The 12,052-nt window shown below is 40.5% G+C and overlaps 1 protein-coding gene across 8 annotated transcripts in view; it reads left to right on the forward strand.

Moving 5' to 3' along the window:
* Bruce (BIR repeat containing ubiquitin-conjugating enzyme) overlaps positions 1–12,052 on the forward strand; it is a 77,575-nt gene that overhangs the window by 24,592 nt on the left and 40,931 nt on the right. For 6 of the 8 annotated variants that reach the window (XM_088263013.1, XM_088263014.1, XM_088263020.1 and 3 more), the window contains 4 exons: positions 6,318–6,532; positions 8,333–8,458; positions 10,355–10,645; positions 11,792–11,923. In XM_088263013.1, coding sequence (XP_088119139.1) covers positions 6,318–6,532; positions 8,333–8,458; positions 10,355–10,645; positions 11,792–11,923 — 764 coding nt within the window. The remainder of the gene's footprint in view (positions 1–6,317; positions 6,533–8,332; positions 8,459–10,354; positions 10,646–11,791; positions 11,924–12,052) is intronic. The other 2 variants (XM_088263017.1, XM_088263019.1) reach the window with 1 other exon arrangement.

The following is a 12,052-nucleotide window of genomic DNA, read 5'->3' on the forward strand; positions in this document are numbered from 1 at the left end:
ATTTGCAGTTGTGCATGTTTTCGGAATGCCCGAAAATGTACTATATCCCAGCAAAAGCAGCATATTTTTAACTCAATATTTACCCGCTACAGTGCAGAAAGTGTTGTTTTTGCATTTCGAAGAAAAGGTATTGTTTAATTATTTTTTTTAAATACTAAATATTTTTCGAATGGAGAAAAAACATTCAGGTTTTACCTAAAAGGATCTGTTATTTATCTGATATTTATTTTAAATACATTTTATTATAGTTTTAAATTTTAAAAACGATCTCCGGAAAAATCATGTATTTTGAGATATGACAATGTTGAAAGGAGTGAGCGATTTATCATACACCTTTATAATTAATTTTAAGAAATTTAAAAATTATTTTATATATAAGTTTCTTAAGGGAAGTTGTTAACTGTGAGATGTTAGTGGGAAATAGAATCTTGAATTAGCTTCACATACGGTGTTCGAAAATGATGCGGAATGCATCGAAACACGTGTCACAGTAGATTTTAAGAAATAGTGGTATTTACTAAGTAAAACATTAATTAAAAATAATAGTTGTTGGAAAAATGAGCAGAGGATGACTGAGAAAAACTTGACACGATCAGGTATGCCAAATATGGACTTAATGTGGTCAGGTTAGGAGTCGAAATAATCGGCAGGTATGTACGTGGACATAAATGAATGCGAAAAAGGCGAAGAATGTTTGCAAAGACAGAGTAGTGTGGCTAGTTAGTTTGGTGATGGTTAGTTAGTTTTTTCCACCTTTACTTTATAAGTGGAAAAAACTATATATTTGTTATTTTATTATATAAAATGCAGTTCCATCAAGAAATGTCTGTACAAAACTTAAATCTAATAATAGAAAAGTATCCAATTTTATTTACATTCCAGTGAAATGATCTAGTTTTTTATTTATTTTATTTATTTGGCAGTATAAATAATTTTATAGGTAATGAGGTAAAATATCGGAGTTTTACCTACCATTAAAACTCTTATTATGTTTCTATTGATTTCTGGAGTCCATCATGAGAGAAGCGTTCATTTTCTTTTCCGTTATCGCGGTTTCTACTGTCTATTCCTGGGTCAGTGTCCTACTCTATGGTCGCTTTGTCCGTTTCCGCTGATTTGGTATCCGGTCATCCATGGATTTGGGTTGTTCATAAAGCTCATGATGCACCAGGTAGGTCTTACCTGGACTCCAGAAATCAATAGAAACATAATAAGAGTTTTAATGGTAGGTAAAACTCCGATATTATGTGTTCTGAATTGATTTCTGGAGTCCATCATGAGAGATCTGTCTGTTATCTCCTGGTGACCGGGTGATGCCTTTATTTGATGTTAACTGGTTGAAACAGGCTTGCTAGAGAGGAGTCTTTTGAGACGGTGTGATTAAGCAACTCTCTTTGGTAATATTTCCTGAAGGTATTTTCACTTTTCCAATTTCCTCTCTCTAAGATATTATCAATTGGGTAGTTTTCTAACCAATTGAGGGATGCGACCGCTGAGCGTGTACTGCCGGGGGTAGCTTCCACTCCTGCCATTTTCAGCGTGCTCTTTACCCATCCTCCTATTATGGTTCTTGTAGCCGCTTTTACGGGGCCCCTCGTACTTATAAATAGGTTATTAAGGTTATCCACTTCCGACCTTCGATCCTTGGACAATTCTACTAGTTTTCTTGTCCAAAAGACTGGGTTTATATTAAGCTCCGGTGATTCTAAAAGTTTCCAGCTGGATTGCTGGTGTAACCGGGTGTCAGTCTTTGATCCAAAAGACGGATGTAATATAATAGAAGTGCCTTCATCCTGCAGGTTTCCATCCGAGATGTTTAGTAACGTCAGGTCGTGTACTCTTCGTCCTGACGAGAGCAGCAATAGTGTTGCCACTCTACACGATATCTCGTATAAGGAGTTTAGTTTAGGGCTATTTTTACAGAGCCAATCTTTAACAATCTGTGGATTCCAGATTGGAGATTTTGGGAGAGTAGGCTTTGCCATGGCTATTGCTTTAAGGGTATGTTTTACCAAAAAATTAGAGCTGAGACTTTCCTCAGCTGTTGGGTTACAGAATGTTGCTATCGCTGACTTATGTACTAGTATAGTATTGTATGACAATTTCTCTTCGATAAACAACTGCGCCAGGTATCTGGCCACCTGGTTTGCAGACGGTTTGTTAGGATGGAAATTGTTATTTGATGCCCAGCGGCACCATCTATCCCAAGCTGGCTTGTAGGTATTTAGCGTCGAAGCTCGCCACCCTGATAGAAGCAAATTCTTTTCCTCAGGATTCCATCTACTCAAAACGCCGTCCCACCCCCAATTTTCCAAACTTCTATTTCCAGTTCTTGGATTTTTGGGCGGAGGTTTGCCGGTGGATGTGTCGATTGGTACCGATTCCAGGTTTGCTATTTTGAGTGGTGGCGCTAATGATCGGCGTATTAGGTCTGGTCGCCAGAACACCCTCGGCCACCTTGGGACTGCGAGAAGGTATGTTCCGGTCGCCTTGTTCAGGTGTGCTAGGATTCTTGGTATTAAATTTGGCGGAGGAAATATCCAGGCCAGATTGAAGTCCCAACATTGACTGAAAGCGTTTTGAAAGATTGCGCACGAGTCCGTGCAATCTCTTGACACGTATGTCGAAGTCACGTGTGCCGTTACGGAAGCAAATAGGTCTATATCGGGTTGCCCGAAGAGATTGAAAATCGGTTGGGTTGCTGCCGGTAAAAGGTGCCACTCCGGAGGTGTTTTTCCCCGAGATAGGTGATCCGCGTCTCCGTTGTATTTTCCGGGAAGAAACTGAGCTGTCAACGAGATATCCCACTTGTCTGCAAGGATCAGGAGGTCTTGGGTCAGATTTAAAAGTGTTAAGGATCTGGTGCCCCCTTCCTTGGAGATATACGCAACCACTGATTTGTTGTCCGATTGCACTAAGACTTCTGAACCGGAGAGGTTGTGAGCTGAGTGTTGAAGGGTTGCAAGCACTGCGAACAACTCTTTTCGGTTTGAATGCCACTTTTTCTGTTGGACGGTCCACTGACCTGATAAGGTTAAATCGTCTAAAGTTGCTCCCCAAGCCAGGTCTGAGGCATCTGTTGTCAGGAAATGACTGAACATTTCCTTGTGAATGGTGCTTGACAAGTTCAAGTTCTCTAACCACCATTCCACCTCCTGCAAGCACTCCTCGGTCATTGGAACTAATCTTCTGGGTGGAAGTTGCTTCAGCGGTTTGCTCGCTATCTGCAATTGTCGGCAGTGCAGCCGTCCTCTTCTCACCACGAAGTTGGCAAAGTTTAACCTTCCCAGGAGACTTTCCGCTTGCTTTCGTGACCATCGGCGAGAAGACAGTATCGCTCGAAGTGATTGGTGGAATGCCGCACACTTCCGTTCTGACAGGGACTTGCGATTGTTGCGCATGTCCCATACGACCCCCAGGTATTCGCACTTTTGTGTTGGGGAGAGCACTGACTTTTGGAAATTTACATTCCATCCCAGATATTGTAGAGTGTTTACTGCTAGCCGCGTTTGTCGGCCTAGATCTTCCTTGGATTGGCTCGCAAGGAGGAAGTCGTCGAGATACACGATTGTCCGTATACCTTTCTGACGCAGTAACTCGGCTACCCAATTTGTAAGGGTCGCGAACATTCTGGGAGCAGATGAAAGGCCAAAGGGCAGACTTGTCATCTGAAGCAAGTTTCCTCGGTAGACCAAGCGCAAGAATCTCCGATGCTTTGATGCGATCGGGAGATGGTAGTATGCTTGTGAGAGGTCTATCTTTGTCAACCAATCGTTTGGTTGCAAAAATTCCGGAACCTTGCAGTGGCTTATGAGTTTGAATGGAGCAGGGTTTAAAAACAGGTTTAGGGACTTCAAGTTGAAGATTACCCGTGAGGAGCCGTCCGATTTTGGTGTTAGGAACATTTTTGATAAGAAGCTGGGAGTGAGATCCGCGGCTTCCAGAACACCGCTCTCGGTGAGTTCCTTTATTTGGGAGTCCATCTCGGCAGAAGGGGGTGTGCTGAGGTGATTTAAAGTATTCTTGTGTGGCATTATCAAAGGAGGTTTTGACACAAATGGTATTCGTGTCCCCCTTATCATTTTTAGCATAAATGCTGGTGCTCCCAGTGTCGCCCATGCTGCCTGGAATAACTTTAAGCATCCCCCGCGAAATGGATTCCTTCTGGCGTCAATTTCGAGTGTGCCTTCCTCTAAACTTTCCTTTTGAACTACCAGAAGTAGACTTGCCTCCCCCTTTTTTTCTTGGTGGAAAATTTGCTGGGGCCAGCTTCTCCTCTGGGAGGACCGTTATTTTTGTTAGCGAGAGGCCTTCGCTGTTCACGAAAAAACTGGTTATCTGGCTTTTTTCTGGTAGGAACCTGGGGTCTTGATAAAGGATGGGTTGTTGCAGGTTTTATCGTAAGCTTGTCAGAGGTACCTACCCTAGAGAGGAAGGCCGTCAGATTCCCCTTTTCAAAGAGATATTCTGAGCAAGGAGGGATTTTGCAAAGTCCCTCTCTGACATGCTCGTCTCTGACTTCCCCGAGGATGGATTTTCTGCGGAATTGTACCGCCTCTGTGCGCCTGCCACATACCATCTGAAGAATATCTTCGGAAACCTTCTGGTATGCGGAGTCAGGAGCAAACAAAACTTTTACTTTATCGAATACGTTTCTTTTATTAAGAATTGTGTTCTTATCAGCGGCCCAATTGACCAGTTCTTGGAGCCCTGATTGAAACTCCTCTTTTTGTATGAGGAGGGCATGAGATAGAGCGGCGAAAGACCTTTCCAGCGAAGCCTGGGCAGGGGAGCTGACATCGCAGCGTCTGAGCTCGTCGTTGACTTTCAATTCAACAAACGATGGCTCTGCCAGAAATTTCTTCTGGACATCAGCATATCGCACGCCTGCCCAGTTTTCACTACCAAAGTGTTGCAGCTTTTCTAAGGCTCGAATCCTGATGGGATTTGCTGTTGGATGGATAGGTTCCTTGACTACTGTGCTGGGTTCCTGGAAATCCAGCTGCAGCTCTTCTTGGATATCCTGAGGATCCTCGTGTTCCTCTAGTCCAGGAGGCTGCTGTAGAAAACCGTCGTCGTCTTCTTGCGATCCCGAGTCTACGGGAGAAGTGTCGCCTGGCGCCGCGACCTTAGCCCCGGTTTGACTTTGGAACACGGCGTCAGTCAAAAGTCCTATCTGCTGAACTAGATAGTCTATCCGTGGGTCCATTAACACTTTAAGGCGCTTTTGCTGACGCGGTTCAGGAGACTCTGAATCTGACGATAAAACGGATGGATCGCAGGATCTTTTTCGAGATTCACTGCGCTGAGAAGGCCCAGCTACCGGCGATAATGGCGAAACATTTTCTGTATCACTCATTTTCTATAAAGATCGGTGTTTTCGGACAGATGTGAAAATTTATATGAAATTAGGCACAAAGCATAAAGTTCTATAAAAATTTAATTAACTATCCGTCGCCCTTGAAAATCTTGACTCGCACGATGTTTGTAAACAACAAACACGTGTTTCAAGATGGCGTCGTTTTGTTTATAAAATATTCGAAATGAAAAGTTTTTTCGGTAAATGCGCGACAATGCCGTTTGGATTGAAGCGAAAGTTTATAATACGAGCACTTCTTTAGTTTTGTTTTTATAGAAGACGAGACACTTAATAATAATAAGATTCACACACTTCTCACGGTGTTTGTAAACAATTACCGCGCACTCAAAATGGCGGCGGCGTCTCGCAATCAAAATAAACACGATAATTATCCGTTATACACAAGAACTTGACGTTTTAATGACGTAAATTAAAAGAACTAAATATGTTTTCAAAGTTTATAACACTATCTACGATATACTGCCCAGGAATGAATACGATTTTTTCGAATTGATCGGACAAAATCAACGAACGTCGTTACACGATGGGAAAATGACGCTTTATGAACAACCCAAATCCATGGATGACCGGATACCAAATCAGCGGAAACGGACAAAGCGACCATAGAGTAGGACACTGACCCAGGAATAGACAGTAGAAACCGCGATAACGGAAAAGAAAATGAACGCTTCTCTCATGATGGACTCCAGAAATCAATTCAGAACACATAATAACTGTGAACAGACTGTAATAATGTAGTATCTTATTTTATCTTAATATAGAGGAATTTACAGGCCTTACGACCATCATAGGCTGGTTTAAGAGATCACTCTGCACACGTTTAACATTCACCAATTCTACCCATGATTGACAACCACACTACTCAATTTTCGGGACCCCTAGATCTATTGAAATATCATATAAAAATATGAATTGAAAAGATGAATAATGTGACTAGCGTTTGTTCCAGCCGCGAGCGCGTGGTCCCGCTGGGACTTCCTGTCGGGCTGCTCGGGCGGGGGCGCGGCCGCGGGTGCCGGAGGCGCGGGGGCCGGGGCCGCAGGGCGCGCCGGTGGCCCTGCCGCGCGCCTGCACCGCCGCAAGCTGCACAAGCGCCTCTTCCACCACCGCCTCGAGGAGCTGGAGGCCGTCAGGAAAGCCTTCCAAGTGCAGGTCCGTACTATGCATTGCCACGTTACTAATGATTGCCATTACCAACCAAATTATCTTATTCTAACCCTTATCCGCACCCAATTGTGCATAGGGCACTGCATCGTATCGACGAAGTGTTATATTGATTGTTGCTTACATGAAGGTAAGGTGATCACTCCTGCTCTTCAGGCACCAGTCCAGGGTGATATTAAATAAATGTAAGTGTGTAAAATCACAAATATTTATTATCACCCCCCTGGGAATTGAACCCGGGACCTTCAGAATGGTAGCTAAACACGCTAACTAATACACCATGGAGGCCAACATTAGAGTGAAAAAACACTAATTATAACTCCCCTGGGAATCGAACCCGGGACCTCTGGCATAGTAGTCAAATGTGCTAACTACTACACTATGGAGGCCCATTATTTAACATCTATATAGCCTCAATTTTAGAGTTGTTTATACAGTAGTGTAACAATCGCATTTATTTCTCTTCACCTGACCAGGTGGAACTGCCATCTGTTAGAACTTTGTGAACTAAATAGCTTTCTACTTCTGACCATAGGTGAGAATTAACTAGGTTTTTTCTTCATCATTATTGCCCTTATGTGTTCTGCCAGGAAGCGCTCGATGTTGATACTTTTTTTTCTTATCCAATAATACAAAATTCCTTACCAAATAGTTAAGATAATTTGGATGTTACCCAATGGCATGTCTTTATTTAAACTATACTTTTTAACTAATCGGCATAAGGATTGAATACAATAATGTTGTAATATATTTTTTTACATTTACAAAAATTTTAGTATTACAATGGTACACTTGAATACCAAACATTGCCACGGAATCTTTCTCTGTCCATTTTTACTATTTCATTTGTATTTTTTTTAAACCAATCTCCCTTAATTATGGGCACTGCAATGTTCTGAAAAACAAACAAGTCATTGCTATCTCAATATCTCACTCTAAGCATTTATGTAATTCATTTTAAAATTGATATCCTTTAAATTCCTCAATTATATTGTTTTGCTTTTATGTGTTTTATCATTGGGCACTTTATTTTTAGGAATCATTTGGCCTCTTCATTATTCATCATTAATCGTTCAGCCAAAACATATTTTTTTGTATTGTCTGTTTGTGTCTGTAACATTTTCTGCCACGCCTGGTTTTTTTTAGACCTTTTCTTGTGACTTACACTTTTTTTAAATTTTACTGCTACTCAAATATGACTGCCAAAATAATATCAGGTTGCTTTAAATAAAAATCACAAACAATCTTGAATTTTGTAACTGTTTGTCACTTCATACAGCAGTTTTACAGATAATAATCAAAAGTCCCAGTGAAGCATGCAGTTCAGTACAGCTGTTTCACATCCACACGACTGTGGCGAGCAGTAGTTAGAGTGAAATAGATAACATGTTGCGGGTAAACAAAAATCAAACGTTGAATGACACATTTTGAATATTTAGAAATAAAAAATATATTCCTAAATATTATTATAAAGATTACAAAAGATATGGATCAAAATTGCTCTAATGATTATCAAGTTTGGAGTGAAAAGTTATTTGGGGGAGGAATTTCAAATTCTTCTTTTCAGTCCGGGCAGCTTTTAAAGTGTCTACCCTGGATTGTCATGACAAAAAATTATTACAATGGAGATTTGTAGATTTTAGTGTTTTTCTTAATAGTAACAGTATCCCTTCACAGGTTAAAAGTGATACCATTGAGAGAGAGGAGTGTAACTTATTTGAGCCGATTTATCGGCATTATGTTGCACAGTGTTATACCCCTCGTGTTGACATGAATATTTGTTGGCAGGCACTTTCTGCACTTTCCAGTCAAGCGGCTAGCCTGACGCTGCAACACGCCGCTAGCGATCTCTCCCACGCCATCAAGAATCAAGAAAACATTTTCAAAACTACACTCAAGCAACATTGGGTTAAGGTACCTCCCCCCATCTGAGTTTACTCATCCCTTCATCTTACCTTGCACTGATATATCCATACGGGAAAACACGCATAATATATCGCTCACTCCTTTCAAGAACATCATAAATAAAAAAACTTGATTTTTCAGGAGAACGTTTTTAAAGTTTCAAAATATAATACAATGTATTAAAAATAAACATCAAGCCACTTATTGAACTTTTTACTGTGCAACAGATCTTTTTAGGTAAAACCTGAAGGTTTTTTCTCCATTTGAAAAATATTTAGTATATTAAATAAAAAAAATTAAACAATACCTTTTCTTGAAAATGCAAAAATAACACTTTCTGCCCTGTAGCGGGTAAATATTAAGTTTAAAATATGCCTCTTTTGCTGTAATATAGTACATTTCTGGGCATTCCGAAAACATGCACAACTGAAAATTGCCGATTTTTTTATTTATGACGTTCTTGAAAGGAGTGAGCGATATGGTATTCAAATTATATTCATTAACTAGTCATTTCAATACTATTTGGAATCTATTGCAGTGTCCGTTAAGGCTAATATTTCACTTGTTCACAATTATAATTATTTTTAAAAAATAATTATAAAACGACATATTATTTTTCTTTTTAAAACTACCTATTTATTTTGTGAAACAAAATTTGTTTCCATAATATTATTTTATCATTCTTAAAATGTAAAATAGGGAATTAAACACTTGTAATAAACCACTTTTTAATGAGTTTTATTTTATTATACACGACTAGTTTCGAAAACTAACAGTTGTGAACTTGTGTTGAAAAGTAGCGATGTTTATGCTAAATTGTCTATGTATAACATTTTGAGTGTACCCAAATCCTTGTTCACAAATCTGGGTTTCTCCGCCTAGGAGTCATTTTTATATTGACATTTTAACATAGACGAAGAAGAATATGGATGTCTGGATATTACCAGAGCTTACGACCCTTTCAATTTGAGGTTGTCAATCGTGGGTGGAATGGTGAATGTTTATTATAACCCTTATCCGCACCCAATGGTGCATAGGGCACTGCATCAAATTGACGCAGTGTTATCTTAATCATTACTTACACGAAGGCAAGGTGATCACTCTAGCGCTTCAGGAACCAGTCCAGGGTAATATCAAATAAATATTTCAGTGTAAAATCACTAATATTTATTTTCACCCCCCTGGGAATCGAACCCGGGACCTCCAGCACGGTAGCTAAACACGCTGACCATTACACCACGGAGGCGGACAAATGGTGAATGTTACATGTGTATAAATTGATCGCTTAAACCAGCTAGACTTCCGTATTCTTCTTCACCTATGTTGAGATGTCACCGCTAAATCATATTTAGATCCCTTTTGTGTGCTTAATATAAAAGGAATAAATGTTGTGTTATGTTGCTTATAAAGTAATTATCACCATATTCATTCATACCCTTATCCGCACCCCAATGGTGCATAGGGCACTGCATCGTATAAACACAGTGTTTTCTTGATCGTTAACACATGAAGGAAAGGTGATCAGCCCTCCGCTTCAGGTACCAGTCCAGGGTAATGTTGAATAAATATTATAGTGAAAAAAAAACACTTATATTTTTGGACCCCCCCTGGGAATCGAACCCGGGACCTCCAGAACAGTAGACGAGCGTGCTGACCATTACACTACGGAGGCGAACAAAATCACCATATAGAAAAAAAATATTGCCATATTGTCCGTTACATAGTAGTTATTGACATTATTCTTCTTCATCTTCGAACCCTTATTCACCCATTGTGTTAATTCTTAACCACGATTCATAAATTTGTAATATTGCTTATCGATAGTATTAGAGTAGGAGTGTCAACCGGTGTATAGAAATGTCACCTTCAAAAGGTAAAAAATTGTTATATTGGATTGGATTCCAGCGATTCGAAGACTTCATCCAGAACCGCATATCGGTGCTGAACAAGCGCGTGTCGGGCGTGGGCGGAAGTGGGGGAAGCAGCGGCGGCGGAGGGGGGTCCGGACGCGGTGGCGGCGGCGGGTCGTCCAGCGCGGGCCCCGCGGGCCGCGAGGACCCAGCTGCGGCCGCCGAGCCGCGCCTGCCGCCCATCCTGCCGCAGACGCTGGCCCTCCAGCTGTCGCGGGGACTCGTCTCGCTCATCCTGTCCATGGACTTCACCTGCAACACGGACCTGCTGCTCCTGGCTTGCAAGGTGATCTAATAAAACCTTTTTATATCTACAGATATCGCTCACTCCTTTCAAGAACGTCATAAATCAAAAAACTTGATTTTTCAGGAGAACGTTTTTAAAGTTTAAAAATATAACACAATGTATTGAAAATAAATATCTTTTTACTGTGCAACAGATCTTTTTAGGTATAACCTGAAGGTTTTTTCTCCATTTGAAAAATATTTAGTATTTTTGAAAAAAATAATTAAACAATACCCTTTCTTCAAAATGCAAAAACAACACATTCTGCCCTGTAGCGGGTAAATATTATGTTCAAAATATGCCTCTTTTGCTGGGATATAGTACATTTTCTGGACATTCCGAAAATATGCACAACTGAAAATTGACAATATTTAATTTATGACGTTCTTGAAAGGAGTGAGCGATACGTACTTTGAGAATAGGTGTCTGTGAAGAATATTATGCGTAGGTGGTTTGAATTTGTAAGGAATGAAAAGATAAGCCATAGGACGCAGAAAATCTTGTTCACAACTGTCGTCAAGAAAAGGCGATTCAGTTGGCTTGGCCATGTACTCCGCATGCCTCCCGAGAGCCTTAACCAAGCTTGCCTCTTTTACAAGGCATCAAGTTCGTGCCGCTCAGGACGACCACTGCTGACAATTTGTCGGCAGTTCTCGTCAGAACTTCGGGATGCAGATCTGACCTGGGAAGATGTAAAGGAGATGGCAGCCGACGGAAAAGCTTGGAGACAGTTTGTGGACTCCATATGCTCCACATAGGGAGCGGATATGGTTTAAATAATAGATATGTATAGAGAGCAAAATCCAAAATTTCACTAACCTTCCTACAGATATAAAAAAAAAAATTGAAGTTATTAAAATTGTAAAAAATAAATTAAATGCCTCTCATACATGTTAACACACTTTGGACGGGAAAGGTATTTCTACCCGTTCGGTCGATTGATACATAAGGGTGAGAAGGGTATTTTTATCTTTTGCGCCAGGAATGAAGAAATTACATATTTAATATTTTTATATGAACATTATGTACCAATCTCTTTATTAAAGTCTAACTATATGTACATAATTATCAAATCCCGTCGTCAGCAGTCCAAAATGTGTTAATATTCTGGGAAAGGAAAAAAAAATTTAATACCTTTTTTTCTAGGTTGTGGGCCGGCTCAGTGGAGTGTGCGGCGGGCTTCCCAATGTAGTCCGCGAACACGAAGTCCTGGGGCTTCTGAGGGCGGCATGCTCTCCCGCCCCGTGGCACCAACACACCATCCTCACCCTTCTGCAGGTATTTACAATACTCAAAATCGCTCATATTTTGAACTTTTTTCTTTAGCACCACTTTTCAAACCAATATACTTCAAGCTTCAATCTTCGCTGTGGTAGCTCTTGTGAAAGAATATAACATTGCGCAATT

This window comes from Brachycentrus maculatus, unplaced genomic scaffold (assembly GCF_059751285.1).
Source record: "Brachycentrus maculatus isolate JH-2025_06_01 unplaced genomic scaffold, ASM5975128v1 h1tg000195l, whole genome shotgun sequence".
Classification (NCBI taxonomy): domain Eukaryota; kingdom Metazoa; phylum Arthropoda; class Insecta; order Trichoptera; family Brachycentridae; genus Brachycentrus; species Brachycentrus maculatus.